The sequence below is a fragment of the Platichthys flesus genome, chromosome 3 (assembly GCF_949316205.1).
Source record: "Platichthys flesus chromosome 3, fPlaFle2.1, whole genome shotgun sequence".
NCBI lineage: Eukaryota > Metazoa > Chordata > Actinopteri > Pleuronectiformes > Pleuronectidae > Platichthys > Platichthys flesus.
The window spans coordinates 6657966-6673634 of record NC_084947.1 but is presented as its reverse complement, the minus strand read 5'-3'; the positions used below and the strand labels follow the sequence as shown (position 1 = coordinate 6673634).

At 39.8% G+C, this 15669-nt stretch overlaps 3 protein-coding genes across 3 annotated transcripts; all 3 read right to left on the bottom strand.

Moving 5' to 3' along the window:
- Nucleotides 1-3803: 3803 nt before the first annotated feature.
- On the bottom strand, nucleotides 3804-4673 carry LOC133933616 (D(1)-like dopamine receptor). The gene has a single exon (XM_062380754.1). It carries the CDS (start codon nucleotides 4671-4673, stop codon nucleotides 3804-3806), a length of 870 nt encoding a protein of 289 aa, XP_062236738.1.
- Nucleotides 4674-8029: 3356 nt separating this feature from the next.
- On the bottom strand, nucleotides 8030-8899 carry LOC133933609 (D(1)-like dopamine receptor). The gene has a single exon (XM_062380743.1). It carries the CDS (start codon nucleotides 8897-8899, stop codon nucleotides 8030-8032), a length of 870 nt encoding a protein of 289 aa, XP_062236727.1.
- A 4392-nt stretch (nucleotides 8900-13291) lies between these two features.
- LOC133933601 (D(1)-like dopamine receptor) lies at nucleotides 13292-14161 on the bottom strand. Its single transcript, XM_062380730.1, has one exon. The coding sequence runs from the start codon at nucleotides 14159-14161 to the stop codon at nucleotides 13292-13294; it is 870 nt and encodes a 289-aa protein (XP_062236714.1).
- Between the last annotated feature and the right edge of the window lie 1508 nt (nucleotides 14162-15669).

Genomic DNA, 15669 nt, shown 5'->3' with positions numbered 1-15669 from the left:
TATTGTCCTGATCATATACATAACTAAATAAAATTGAACTAAACAGAGTTTTCAGGTTTTGCTAAATAAACTTTTTTTATTTTTCACAAACAGATTCATAAGCTATAAACGTTGTCATATTAAACAAATGTGAAATTTTAAACTTGTTCAACACTAGAAGGCTTTGAAGCTGAAAATCAGTCTGTAAACCATTCCATGTGTTTATTTTGTTAATCCATAAAACATTTTTGGTGTATCACTAGGTTGACATCAATATAGCCTGAAAATGAACCTGATCAGGTGTTCATGGAAGAAAGAGCGGAGATTTAAGTCCATATTCGTTGTAGCATCTTTGCAGAAATTACAGTATACTGCACTTTTGTCCTCTGGTCACAGTTAGTAGTATTATTAGTAGTATTAGTTAGTAGTTAATAGTTTTTGTCCATCTTTGCACATCTTGTTTCAGGTTGCACCTCTGTCTTGTACATCTAAATCTAATTGCACATAATATGTTTATTTTGGTAGTTTCTTGCATTCTGGTGAAAATTGTCTTTGTATCTGTGTATGTACACTGAGCTAAATTTAACCCGAGTCATCTTCCTAGTATGTTGTACACATACATGGCAAAAAAAGCTTATTCTGATGAAGATCATCTTACATTTACATTTTCATTTAGTTGACGCTTTTATCCAAAGCGACTTACAATAAGTGCATTCAACCCCAAAGGTACAAACCCAGAACAACAAGAATTAAGAAAGTACAATTTCTTCAAAAAATAAGGCAAAACTACAATATGCTGCAAGTAAGTGCCATTTAAGTGCTACTAAATTGTTAGTTTCAAACATTTTTATTCAAGGTATAGTCGGAGGAGGTGTGTTTTCAGTTTGCGGCGGAAGATGTGTAAACTTTCTGATGTCCGGATGTCCATGGGGAGCTCATTCCACCATTTAGGAGCCAGGACAGCAAACAGTGGTGATTTTGATGAGTGTTTAGCTCTCAGTGAGGGAGCAACAAGCCGATTGGCCGAAACAGAGCGGAGTGAACAGACTGTGGTGTAACGTTTGACCATGTCTGGATGTAGACTGGACCTGACCCGTTTACAGTACGGTACTCAACTACTAATGTTTTGAAAGGGATGCGGCAGCCACTGGTAGCCAGTGAAGGGAGCAGAGGAGCGGAGTAGTGTGAGGGAATTAAGGTTAAAAACCAGTCGAGCTGCTGCATTCTGGATGAGCTGCAAAGGTCGGATGGCAGTAGCAGGTAGACCTGGAGGGAGTTACAGTAGTCTATGCGTGAGATGACCAGAGCCTGGACCAGAACCTGCCCCTCCTTCTGGGTGAGAAGGGGGGTTTCTGAGTAACAGTGGTCAGTGACTTCACGGCTGGCACAGGTGAAAAAGGGAGGACTCACACAGAGCTGGGTCTCATTACACTGTTCAGCCCTGTTTCATACACGGCAAAAACAAACAGCCTGTGTCTTGGACAAAACTAGGATGAGGATGGTGTTGATTTGCACATTTCAAACACTTTTTATATGAATCCCCTTTGAAGATTAGTGGGAGTTCATATACAGCATATTTGGTTCTGCTTTTATAATTTTTTCAAAACAACCAATGTTACAAACTCAAACTTTGAAAGTCCCTCCAGCATTGTTAGTCTACACTTTTAACTTTTACAGTGGCTTTTTGATGTGAGGAGAAGAGTGTGGTCTGGGGATGACTTCAGTCGTGTTTATCTACAGGTCACAGCTCTTTCGTTGCATTTTGATTCTGAGGGTTTGACAGTCGTGCACATTGTTAAATAAAGGCCACATGAACATATACATTTCCAATAAAAAGTACCTGCAGATGTGTGTCATGATGCTCACATCTGGCTCCACCTGAACATGTGACCACAGCTTGAATCACTTTAAGCTACAGTCAAATTCATTATAAACAGTTTTATATGAGATATTTTGTGAGAGTTTGTTTCTCTCTTTGATCTTAGGTGAGATGGATCATTGAAGCATTTGAGAACTTCAAAGAGAAAAACAAAATATGACATTTGATCAAATTTAATTTCTTTTTCATAACCAAAATATGTTCAAAACCAATCTGTTTAGTATTTAACAACTTCTTATATTATCCATTGTTTTTAAATCTTCATCTTTAAAGCCCTCAAATAAATGTACTGCAGTATAAAGTAAATAATAATTATCTCTGAGATGTATCAGAGAAGAAGAACGAAGTAGCATAAGGTGGAAATAATAAAGTACAAGTTCTTACATGTGATGGAGAACAAAATAAATATCTGAGTTTCACAGTATTTGTGTGATTGTGTGGTGCAATCTCTCCATTATCATTTATCTCTTGGGGTGTGTATATATAGCTTGTTTAGTGTATATATATTTTGTTTAGTGTATATATAAGTTTATCAATACACCTTATCACCCCCCCTGCGGACTCAGCCCCGGATGTTTTATTCTGCAGTTGACCCCCCCCCCCCCGGTCAACAAGTGACGTACCAGGCTTTAAAATAACATCAGTCTGCAAATAGAGTCAATTCATCTTTATTATTTTCGGTTAATTTGAAAGAACATATACATCTCAATAAAACTAAATTTATACTATTTGTCAGGTTCTGCTAAACAAGTCTGGAACACTCGGGTTCTTTTATTTATTTTCTGTCTTTCATGAGGATGACCTGGCCAAGAATAGCATCAACGCAGTAATTAGAAATAATTAACAAACAGATTAATGACATTAAAACTTGTTCATAATAAACATTTGCACATTAGATCTTAGACAAAAGTTTTAAACTTGTTCAACACTAGAAGGTTTTGAAGCTGAAAGTCCATCTGTAACTTATTCCATGTGTTAGGTGCCAAAAACCTGAAGGTTACATTTCCTAATTCAATAATTTCTTAATGTGTTCACAGTTAAAGGGCCACTCATGCCTCTTTGGTTTCGACTCTTACTTCAACAGCAAAACACACAAACTGCAAACAACATGTGTTAAAGTTTAGAATTTACAGACATAAAACACTAGTAACGCTGGTGTGAGAAAAAAAATCGTCTCCAACATCCATGAAATGTATTTGATGCATCATTTGTGAGCCATCCATAGAGAAACAATGGGTCATTACTCCCTCTAGTGGTTAAAAACTGAACTTGATCAGGTGTTCATAAGGGAAATAGAAAAGGTTTATGTCGAACATATTTTTTAAGAAACTGTTCAAGATTATTAGAAAACATCCTTGACATCCTTCAATCTTTTCTTTACATATTTAGTATTACAATTAACAATTGCTTCATATTATAAATGTTCATTTTCAGCCTCATTTCCATCAGTTATTTGTGGAATAACATCTGTAATTTGTTCACTGTGATTTGACAACACATAAAACATGAAGGTGTTAAATACACTTTATGGATGGGCCGAGTGCTTGATGAAACATTTCAAGCATCTCCCAAGAGAATGGGAAAAGACGTTTTAAACCAGTTCAAGTTTCAATGAATTATTGTCAGAAAAATAAACATTTAGGATATTTGTCTTGCTGTTTTATGGATTTAAAGAAAGATCTAACAAAAAAGAACATTTCAACACATAGAGGCATAAAGTACAAATCATGCAATATGTATGACTCCATCTGCAATATGTGATAACTCTCAGACATTCAGAAGGACATTCAGATCACTGCAATGCTTTTACGCACATAAATGAAACAATTAAAGTTCGTTTTCTGCAACAACTGTAAAGTGATTCAACCTGTGATCACATGTTCACATGGAGCCAGATGTGAGCATCGTGACACACATCTGCAGGCAGCCCCCTCACCAGCCTCTCTCACCTCCTCCTGCAGCAGGGCCTCCACACCTTGGTGAGCAGCGTGGCTCTGAGCGGGGAGCAGCCGCAGATGTACAGGATGGGGGTGAGGGCAGCGTTCACTCGGGGTAACACACGCAGAGGGTCGGTGCCCTCATTCTTAAATGCGTAACACACAGATGCAGAGAAGTTACAGACTATAGCATGACAGAAGAGGGGAAGCCACGTCATCAGAAAGAACAAAGCCACCACCAGTATGAGATACACCGAGGAGCGCTTGATGTCCCTCTCCACGGAGGGTGGCTCCTTCTCCAACTGGAACCTTGCTATGATGAACAGCCTGATGTTCAGTCCTATCATTATAATCACTGTGAAGATGTTGGCCACGAACGAGCCAATGCTCACGATCCGGTTGGCCACGCCGACTGGGACCAGGTTATTCACAGCCACGATGAGGAAGGCGTAAAGCCAGAACGCACAGATGATCACCACGGTTCTGTTGAGAGTCATGCGGCGCGAGTATTGGAAAGGTGAAGCCACAGCGTGGTACCTGTCGGCCTGCGCGGCCAGGATGGCCATGTAGGAGAGACCTAAAAATGTGGGCACGATTAAATATGTTCTCGTAGGGGAATCAAAGTTGTCCTTCACATCCAGGACCCCCACATAGTAATAAGACACGCCGGTGCAGATGTCACTGAAGCAGGTGCTCAGCATGTACATGAAGCGTTTCTCGCTGCGCAGAGCCCTGTTCAGCAGTATGGAGACACACACAGACATGTTGAGGAAGATGATGCTGGAAGCCAAGGAAACACTGAAAAGTAACAACAACACATTACCAAAGCTGGTGAGGGGCAGAGCTAGAGACAGACCCTGCAGGCTGCTGTTACTCATCGGTGCAGAGAACAGGTGAGCACAGAGATCAGGTCTTCAGTGACGAGTGGCAGCAGCAGAGCCACTGAGACCTGACAACTGAGAGGGTTTACTTCTGCTCTGGTTTAAGAAGCACAGTCAAGACAAGCTCACGTCCACCTGTGGCTGTAATTCCCTGGACATCAGGTCACCATGTGCAGTAACAGGCTGCAATTATAATACATGACTTATAATCTTTGTCAGTTTGTATTATCATTACATGTTATTGTCCTGATCATATATATAACTAAATAAAATTGAACTAAACAGAGTTTTCAGGTTTTGCTAAATAAACCTTTTTTATTTTTCACAAACAGATTCATAAGCTATAAACGTTGTCATATTAAACAAATGTGAAATTTTAAACTTGTTCAAAACTAGAAGGCTTTGAAGCTGAAAATCAGTCTGTAAACCATTCCATGTGTTTATTTTGTTAATCCATAAAACATATTTGGTGTATCATTAGGTTGACATCAATATAGCCTGAAAATTAACATTAAGAGGGGAGATTTATGTCCATATTCGTTGTAGCATCTTTGCAGAAATTACAGTATACTGCAATTTTGTCCTTTGGTCACAGTTAATAGTATTATTAGTAGTATTAGTTAGTAGTTAATAGTTTTTGTCCATCTTTGCACATCTTGTTTCAGGTTTTATGTGAGATATTTTGTGTGAGTTTGTTTCGCTCTTTGATCCGTTGCTGAGATGGTTCATAAAAAGAATTTGAGAACTTCAGAGAGCAAAACCTTTAACAAAATATGATATTTGTCAAATTAAATTTTTTTTTCATCAGCAAACTTTTTTCTTAGCCACTGATTTAGTCTTTAACACTTTGTTTTAACAACTTCTTCAATTATCTAATGTTTGAAATCTTCATCGTTAAGGCCTCAAATAAATGAACTGCAGTATACAATACAATAATTCTCGTATGTATCAGAGAAGATGTAAATAGTATCATAAAGTGGAAAAACTAAAGTATAAGTACTTAAATGTGGTGGAGTAGTAAATAAATATTGGAGTTTTTTAGTATTTGTGACATTGTGTAGTGTAAACTCTCCAGCCTGCAGAACAGGAGATATCATTTATATCCTGGGGTATGGTATGCTCTTCTGGGTTTGTTTAGTGTATATATAATTGTATCAATACACCTTATCACCCCCCCCCCCCCCTGCCCCCCCCCCCCCCACCCCCCTGTACTCAGCCCCGGATGTTTTACTCTGCAGCTGACAGCCCCCCCCCCCCCCTCCTTGGTCAACACGTGACGTACCAGGCTCTAAAATAACAACAGCCTGCAATATGAAATGAATTCATCTTTATTATTTTATGTTTATATTATCATTTCATTTCATAGTCCTGACATAACAATTACTATTTGAAAGAACATATACATCTCAATAGAACTAATCGATATTATTGGTCAGGTTCTGCTAAACAAGTCTGGAACAGTCTGGTTCTTTTATTTATTTACTCTCTATCATAAGGACGACCTGGCCAAGAATAGCAGCAACGCAGTTCCAACAGTAAAAGTAATTAATAAACAGATTAATGACATGAAAACCTGATCATATTAAACACTTGCACATTAGATCTTTTACAAGAGTTTTCAACTTGTTCACCACTAGAAGGTTTTGAAGCTGAAAATCAATCTTATTCCGTGTGTTAGGGGCCAAAACCTGAAAGTTAAATTTCCTAATTCAGTCCAGACTTTGGGCCACAAGTCGCAAGGGATGATAATTATGAATTCAATGATTCCATAGATGAATACATGAGTGAATGAGGCAATGCCACATAAAAAGACCAATTCACTTTTAAGTGAAGTTCATGATAATATGACATGAATCTCAGTCCCAGACCATGTGCTGATTCTTTCATATACAACACATCTCCACCTGTTAGAACCAGAAACAAGGTTGATTCCACCAGTGTCTGTTGAACACAGAGAGTTGTTTCTGTTGTAAAATCCAAATCAGAGCTTCATGCAACAAACCATTTTCAGCTTTGATGTAACATAGACAACTCAAGCTCAACAATATTATTATGAATAATTTAAAATATGCTTGTGCTAAACTTTTGTATTTAGTTACTGAATAATTCAATCCTTTATTTAAATACAAATCACTTTGACTTCATGGGTCACCTCAGGTATCAACGCTGATAGAGACATATAGACACAATCCTCTGAAACTGTTTCTACATTTTAGGATTAAATAATGAAAATAAACCTGTGAATTAAACCTAATTTAGTCAGTTATCACAGTCGAGGGCCACTCATGCCGCTTTGTGTTTTACTGCTTCTTCAACAGCAAAACAAACAAACTGCAAACAACATGTGTTAACTGTTTAAAGTGTCTATATTTAGACAAGCTGACTTTCAACAAGCGGTAAACTTGTTTCATTAATTTCCCAAGGTTTTAGAAAATACTTGTGTTTACCAAGTTATGAGTGGATAAACTTTTATGCATTCATATTTTAAATGCTTCATATTGAAACTGAATTGAGAATTTACAGACATAGAACTCTAGCAAGGCTGGTGAGGGAAATAAATCATATCCCAAATCCATAAAAACGTATTTGCTGCATCATTGGTGAGACATCCATAGAGAAACAAGGGGGCCTTGCTCAAACTGAATTTGATCAGGTGTTCATAAGGGAAATAGAGAAGATTTATGTTGAACATATTTTTTAAGATAACTGTTCAAGATTTTTTAAAACACATCATTGACATCCTTAAATCGTTCTTTACATATATATTATTTACATTTTTTTATTACTCCATATTATACATGTTAATTTTCAGCCTCATTTCCATCAGTTATTTGTGGAATAACATCTGTACTTTGTTCACTGTGATTTGACAACACATAAAACATGAAGGTGTTAAATACACTTTATGGATGGGCCGAGTGCTTGATGAAACGTTTCAAACATCTCCCATGAAACCCATGAAAATGGAAGAGAATGGGAAAAGACGTTTTAAACCAGTTCAAGTTTCAATGAAACACTTAGGATGTATTTTCTTTCTGTTTTATGGCATAAGACAAAAACTGATGTTCAGGGATTTAATGGAAGATCTAACAAAAAAGATAATTTCAACACATAACGGCATAAAGTACAAATCATGCAATATGTATTACACTCCATCTGCAATATGTGATAACTCTCAGACATTCAGAAGGACATTCAGATCACTGCTATGCTTTTACGCACATAAATGAAACAATCAAAGTTAGCTTTCTGCATCAACTGTAAAGTGATTCAACCTGTGATCACATGTTCACGTGGAGCCAGATGTAAGCATCATGACACACATCTGCAGGCAGCCCCCTCACCAGCCTCTCTCACCTCCTCCTGCAGCAGGGCCTCCACACCTTGATGAGCAGCGTGGCTCTGAGCGGGGAGCAGCCGCAGATGTACAGGATGGGGGTGAGGGCAGCGTTCACTCGGGGTAACACACGCAGAGGGTCGGTGGCATCATTCTTAAAGGCGTAACACACAGATGCAGAGAAGTTACAGACTATAACATAACAGAAGAGGGGAAGCCACGCCATCAGAAAGAACAAAGCCACCACCAGTATGAGATACACCGAGGAGCGCTTGATGTCCCTCTCCACGGAGGGTGGCTCCTTCTCCAGCTGGAACCTGGCTATGATGAACAGCCTGATGTTCAGTCCTATCATTATAATCACTGTGAAGATGTTGGCCACAAACGAGCCAATGCTCACGATCCGTTGGGCCACGCCGACTGGGACCAGGTTACTCACAGCCACGATGAGGAAGGCGTAGAGCCAGTACGCACAGATGATCACCACGGTTCTGTTACGCGTCATGCGGCGCGAGTATTGGAAAGGTGAAGCCACAGCGTGGTACCTGTCGGCCTGCGCGGCCAAGACGGCCATGTAGGAGAGACCTAAAAATGTGGGCACAATTAAATATGTTCCCGTAGGGGAGTTGATGATTTCCTTCACATCCAGGACCCCCACATAGTAATAAGACACGCCGGAACAGATGTCACTGAAGCAGGTGCTCAGCATGTACATGAAGCGGTTCTCGCTGCGCAGAGCCCTGTTCAGCAGTATGGAGACACACACAGACATGTTGAGGAAGATGATGCTGGAAGCCAAGGAAACACTGAAAAGTAACAACAACACGTTACCAAAGCTGGTGAGGGGCAGAGCTAGAGACAGACCCTGCAGGCTGCTGTTACTCATCGGTGCAGAGAACAGGTGAGCACAGAGTTCAGGTGTTCAGTGACGAGTGGCAGCAGCAGAGCCACTGAGACCTGACAACTGAGAGGGTTTACTTCTGCTCTGGTTTAAGAAGCACAGTCAAGACAAGCTCACGTCCACCTGTGGCTGTAATTCCCTGGACATCAGGTCACCCAGTGAAGTAACAGGCTTAAGGACAACAACAGCCTGCAATTAGAATACATGACTCATTATCGCTGTCAGTTTGTATTATCATTACATGATATTGAAAAGATCATATAGAACTAAATAAAACTAAACCAAACAGATTTTAGGTTTTACAAAATAAACTTTTTTTATTTTTCACAAACAGATTCATAAGCTATAAACGTTGTCATATTAAACAAATGTGCAATTTTAAACTTGTTCAACACTAGAAGACTTTGAAGCTGAAAATCAGTCTGTAAACCATTCCATGTGTTTATTTTGTTAATCCATAAAACATATTTGGTGTATCACTAGGTAGACATCAATATAGCCTGAAAATGAACCTTATCAGGTGTTCATGGAAGAAAGAGCAGAGATTTAAGTCCATATTCGCTGTAGCATCTTTGCAGTATACTGCACTTTTGTCCTCTGGTCACAGTTAGTAGTATTATTAGTAGTATTAGATTGTAGTTAGTAGTTTTTGTCCACCTTTGCACATCTTGTTTCAGGTTGCCCCTCTGTCTTGTACATCTAACTCTAATTGCACATAATATGTTTATTTTGGTAGTTTCTTGCATTCTGGTGATAATTGTCTTTGTATCTGTGTATGTACACTGAGCACAATTTAACCCGAGTCATCTTCCTAGTATGTTGTACACATACATGGCAAAAAAAGCTTATTCTGATGAAGATCATCTTACATTTACATTTTCATTTAGTTAACGCTTTTATCCAAAGCGACTTACAATAAGTGCATTCAACCCCAAAGGTACAAACCCAGAACAACAAGAATTAAGAAAGTACAATTTCTTCAAAAATAAGGCAAAACTACAATATGCTGAAGGTAAGTGCCATTTAAGTGCTACTATATTGTTAGTTTCTGTTGCGAACCGTGTTCTATGTCCTGTAAGTATGCATGTCTTGTGTTCTGTTTTGTGTTTTGTCTCCTCCTTTCTGAGTGGTGATGCCTGCAGGGACCGGAAGGGGGAGCTCTCGGGCAGGACACGTCTAAAGTGGCCAGAGGAAGAAGCATCATGGCCGCTCATCTCAGCTGGTGCCAACAATACAATCACCACACCTGGTCCAGATCAACAATCAACCTTTCCCCTTTAAATAGTCCTTTGTTCTTTGTTAGCGGGAGACGCTTTTTGGAGGGAGCTGTGGCAGAGCTCTGTTGGGTTTTGTTTGGTGTAGCTTAAATTTTTGCGGGTGCCTTGATTTAGTTTTGCCTTTATTATTTGAGTTGTTAGCCGCCTACTTTTGGTTTTGTCTTTGTGAAAGTTTGTTTGTTGTGCGCACTGGGACAGCAAGGACAGGTAAGATACACTGGGGTCTACATATAACACACACGTAGGTTTACTTCTTGTTATTCCCCCAGGTTAGAGTGAGCACCACCCGCTGTAGTTTTGGGTGCTACACACCTGTAAAGGGGGGGTGGGGTTTTTGTGTGTTCTTTTCTTTGGTGCCACTGAGAGTCCTTGTTGATCCCTGTGTTGCTTTGTTTAAATAAATACTTTCTTTGCCTTTTATCGTAATGGTTTGTGTGATTGCACCCTCACTTCTCCATACCTGTCGCATTTATGCCATGCCCCACTCCGAGCCACCAGGGGGCGTAACAGTTTCAAACATTTTTATTCAAGGTATAGTCGGAAGACGTGTGTTTTTAGTTTGCGGTGGAAGATGTGTAAACTTTGTGATGTCGATGGGGAGCTCATTCCACCATTTAGGAGCCAGGACAGCAAACAGTGGTTTTAATTTTTAGCTCTCAGTGAGGGAGCAACAAGCAGAGCGGAGTGAACAGACTGTGGTGTAACGTTTGACCATGTCTGGATGTAGACTGGACCTGATCCGTTCACAGCACGGTACGCAACTACTAATGTTTTGAAAGGGATGCGGCAGCCACTGGTAGCCAGTGAAGGCAGCAGAGGAGCTGAGCAGTGTGAGTGAATTTAGGTTAAAAACCAGTCGAGCTGCTACATTCTGGATGAGCTGCAACAGTCGGATGGCACTAGCAGGTAGACCTGCCAGGAGGGAGTTACAGTAGTCTATGCGTGAGATGACCAAAGCCTGGACCAGAACCTGCAGCCCCCCCCCTCCTGACTCAGCCCCAGATGTTTTACTCTTCAGCTGACAGCCCCCCCCCCCCTCCTTGGTCAACACGTGACATACCAGGCTCTAAAATAACAACAGCCTGCAATAAGAAATGAATTCATCTTTATTATTTTATGTTTATATTATTTAATTTTATAGTCCTGACATAACAATTACTATTTGAAAGAACATACATCTCAATAGAACTAATCGATATTATTGGTCAGGTTCTGCTAAACAAGTCTGGAACAGTCTGGTTCTTTTATTTATTTACTCTCTATCATAAGGACGACCTGGCCAAGAACAGCAGCAACGCAGTTCCAACAGTAAAAGTAATTAAACAGATTAATGACATGAAAACCTGATCATATTAAACACTTGCACATTAGATCTTTTACAAGAGTTTTCAACTTGTTCACCACTAGAAGGTTTTGAAGCTGAAAATCAATCTTATTCCGTGTGTTAGGGGCCAAAACCTGAAAGTTAAATTTCCTAATTCAGTCCAGACTTTGGGCCACAAGTCGCAAGGGATGATAATTATAAATTCAATGATTCCATAGATGGAACACATGAGTGAATGAGGCAATGCCGCATAACAAGACCAATTCACTTCTAAGTGAAGTTCATAATAAAATGACATGAATCTCAGTCCCAGACCATGTGCTGATTCTTTCATATACAATATATCTGCACATGGTAGAACCAGAAATAAGGTTGATTCCACCAGTGTCTGTTCTGTTGTAAAATCCAAATCAGAGCTTCATGCAACAAACCATTTTCAGCTTTGATGTAACATAGACAACTCAAGCTCAACAATATTATTATGAATAATGTAAAATTATGCTTGTGCTTAAGTTTTTTATTAAGTTACTGAATAATTCAATCCTTTATTTAAATACAAATCACTTTGACTTCATGGGTCACCTCAGGTATCAAAGCTGATAGAGACATATCCTCTGAAACTGTTTCGACATTTTAGGATAAAATAATGAAAATAAACCTGTGAATTAAACCTAATTTAGTCAGTTATCACAGTCGAGGGCCACTCATGTCGCTTTGTGTTTTACTGCTTCTTCAACAGCAAAACAAACAAACTCCAAACAACATGTGTTAACTGTTTTAAAGTGTCTATATTTAGACAAACTGACTTTCAACAAGCGGTAAACTTGTTTCATTAATTTCCCAAGGTTTTAGAAAATACTTGTGTTTACCAAGTTATGAGTGGATAAACTTTTATGCATTCATATTTTAAATGGTTCATATTGAAACTGAATTGAGAATTTACAGACATAGAACTCTAGCAAGGCTGGTGAGGGAAATAAAATCATATCCCAAATCCATAAAAATGTATTTGGTGCATCATTGGTGAGACATCCATAGAGAAACAAGGGGGCCTTGCTCAAACTGAATTTGATCAGGTGTTCATAAGGGAAATGGAGAAGATTTATGTTGAACATATTTTTTAAGATAACTGTTCAAGATTTTTTTAAACACATCGTTGACATCCTTAAATCGTTCTTTACATATATAGTATTTACATTTTTTTATTACTCCATATTATACATGTTTATTTTCAGCCTCATTTCCATCAGTTATTTGTGGAATAACATCTGTACTTTGTTCACTGTGATTTGACAACACATAAAACATGAAGGTGTTAAATACATTTTATGGATGGGCCGAGTGCCTGATGAAACATTTCAAACATCTCCCATGAAACCCATGAGAATGGAAGAGAATGGGAAAAGACGTTTTAAAACCAGTTCAAGTTTCAATGAAACACTTAGGATGTATTTTCTTTCTGTTTTATGGCATAAGAAAAAACTGAAGTTCAGGGATTTAATGGAAGATCTAACAAAAAAGATAATTTCAACACATAAAGTCATAAAGTACAAATCATGCAATATGTATTACACTCCATCTACAATATGTGATAACTCTCAGATATTCAGAAGGACATTCAGATCACTGCTATGCTTTTACGCACATAAATGAAACAATCAAAGTTAGCTTTCTGCAACAACTGTAAAGTGATTCAACCTGTGATCACATGTTCACGTGGAGCCAGATGTGAGCATCATGATACACATCTGCAGGCAGCCCCCTCACCAGCCTCTCTCACCTCCTCCTGCAGCAGGGCCTCCACACCTTGATGAGCAGCGTGGCTCTGAGCGGGGAGCAGCCGCAGATGTACAGGATGGGGGTGAGGGCAGCGTTCACTCGGGGTAACACACGCAGAGGGTCTGTGCCCTCATTCTTAAAGGCATAACACACCAAGCCAAAGAAGTTACAGACTATAACATAACAGAAGAGGGGAAGCCACGTCATCAGAAAGAACAAAGCCACCACCAGTATGAGATACACCGAGGAGCGCTTGATGTCCCTCTCCACGGAGGGTGGCTCCTTCTCCAGCTGGAACCTGGCTATGATGAACAGCCTGATGTTCAGTCCTATCATTATAATCACTGTGAAGATGTTGGCCACAAACGAGCCAATGCTCGTGATCCGTTGGGCCACGCCGACTGGGACCAGGTTACTCACAGCCACGATGAGGAAGGCGTAGAGCCAGTACGCACAGATGATCACCACGGTTCTGTTGAGCGTCATGCGGCGCGAGTATTGGAAAGGTGAAGCCACAGCGTGGTACCTGTCGGCCTGCGCGGCCAAGACGGCCATGTAGGAGAGACCTAAAAATGTGGGCACAATTAAATATGTTCCCATAGGGGAGTTGATGGTTTCCTTCACATCCAGGACCCCCACATAGTAATAAGACACGCCGGTGCAGATGTCACTGAAGCAGGTGCTCAGCATGTACATGAAGCGGTTCTCGCTGCGCAGAGCCCTGTTCAGCAGTATGGAGACACACACAGACATGTTGAGGAAGATGATGCTGGAAGCCAAGGAAACACTGAAAAGTAACAACAACACGTTACCAAAGCTGGTGAGGGGCAGAGCTAGAGACAGACCCTGCAGGCTGCTGTTACTCATCGGTGCAGAGAACAGGTGAGCACAGAGTTCAGGTCTTCAGTGACGAGTGGCAGCAGCAGAGCCACTGAGACCTGACAACTGAGAGGGTTTACTTCTGCTCTGGTTTAAGAAGCACAGTCAAGACAAGCTCACGTCCACCTGTGGCTGTAATTCCCTGGACATCAGGTCACCCAGTGAAGTAACAGGCTTAAGGACAACAACAGCCTGCAATTAGAATACATGACTCATTATCGCTGTCAGTTTGTATTATCATTACATGATATTGAAAAGATCATATAGAACTAAATAAAACTAAACCAAACAGATTTTAGGTTTTGCAAAATAAACTTTTTTTATTTTTCACAAACAGATTCATAAGCTATAAACGTTTTCATTTTAAACAAATGTGCAATTTTAAACTTTTACAACACTAGAAGGCTTTGAAGCTGAAAATCAGTCTGTAAACCATTCCATGTATTTATTTTGTTAATCCATAAAACATATTTGGTCTGTCATTAGGTAGACATCAATAAAGCCTGAAAATGAACCTGATCAGGTGTTCATGGAAGAAAGAGGGGAGGTTTATGTCCATATTCGCTGTAGCATCTTTGCAGTATACTACAATTTGGTCCTCTGGTCACAGTTATATTTGTAGTAGTATTAGATGGTAGTTAGGAATTTTTTGTCCACCTTTGCACATCTTGTTTCAGGTTGCCCCTCTGTCTTGTACATCTAACTCTAATTGCACATAATATGTTTATTTTGGTAGTTTCTTGCATTCTGGTGAACATTGTCTTTGTATCTGTGTATGTACACTTAGCACAATTTAACCCGAGTCATCTTCCTAGTATGTTGTACACATACATGGCAAAAAAAGCTTATTCTGATGAAGATCATCTTACATTTACATTTTCATTTAGTTAACGCTTTTATCCAAAGCGACTTACAATAAGTGCATTCAACCCCAAAGATACAAACCCAGAACAACAAGAATTAAGAAAGTACAATTTCTTCAAAAATAAGGCAAAACCACAATATGCTGCAAGTAAGTGCCATTTAAGTGCTACTAAATTGTTAGTTTCAATCATTTTATTCAAGGTATAGTCGGAGGAGGTGTGTTTTCAGTTTGCGGTGGAAGATGTGTAAACTTTCTGATGTCCGGATGTCCATGGGGAGCTCATTCCACCATTTAGGAGCCAGGACAGCAAACAGTGGTGATTTTGATTTTTAGCTCCCAGTGAGGGAGCAACAAGCCGATTGGCCGAAGCAGAGCGGAGTGAACAGACTGTGGTGTAACGTTTGACCATGTCTGGCTGTAGACTGGACCTGATCCGTTCACATTACGGTACCCAACTAGTAATGTTTTGAAAGGGATGCGGCAGCCACTGGTAGCCAGTGAAGGGAGCAGAGGAGTTGAGCAGTGTAATGGAATTTAGGTTAAGAAACAGTCGAGCTGCTGCATTCTGGATGAGCTGCAAAGGTCGGATGGCAGTAGCAGGTAGACCTGCCAGGAGGGAGTTACAGTAGTC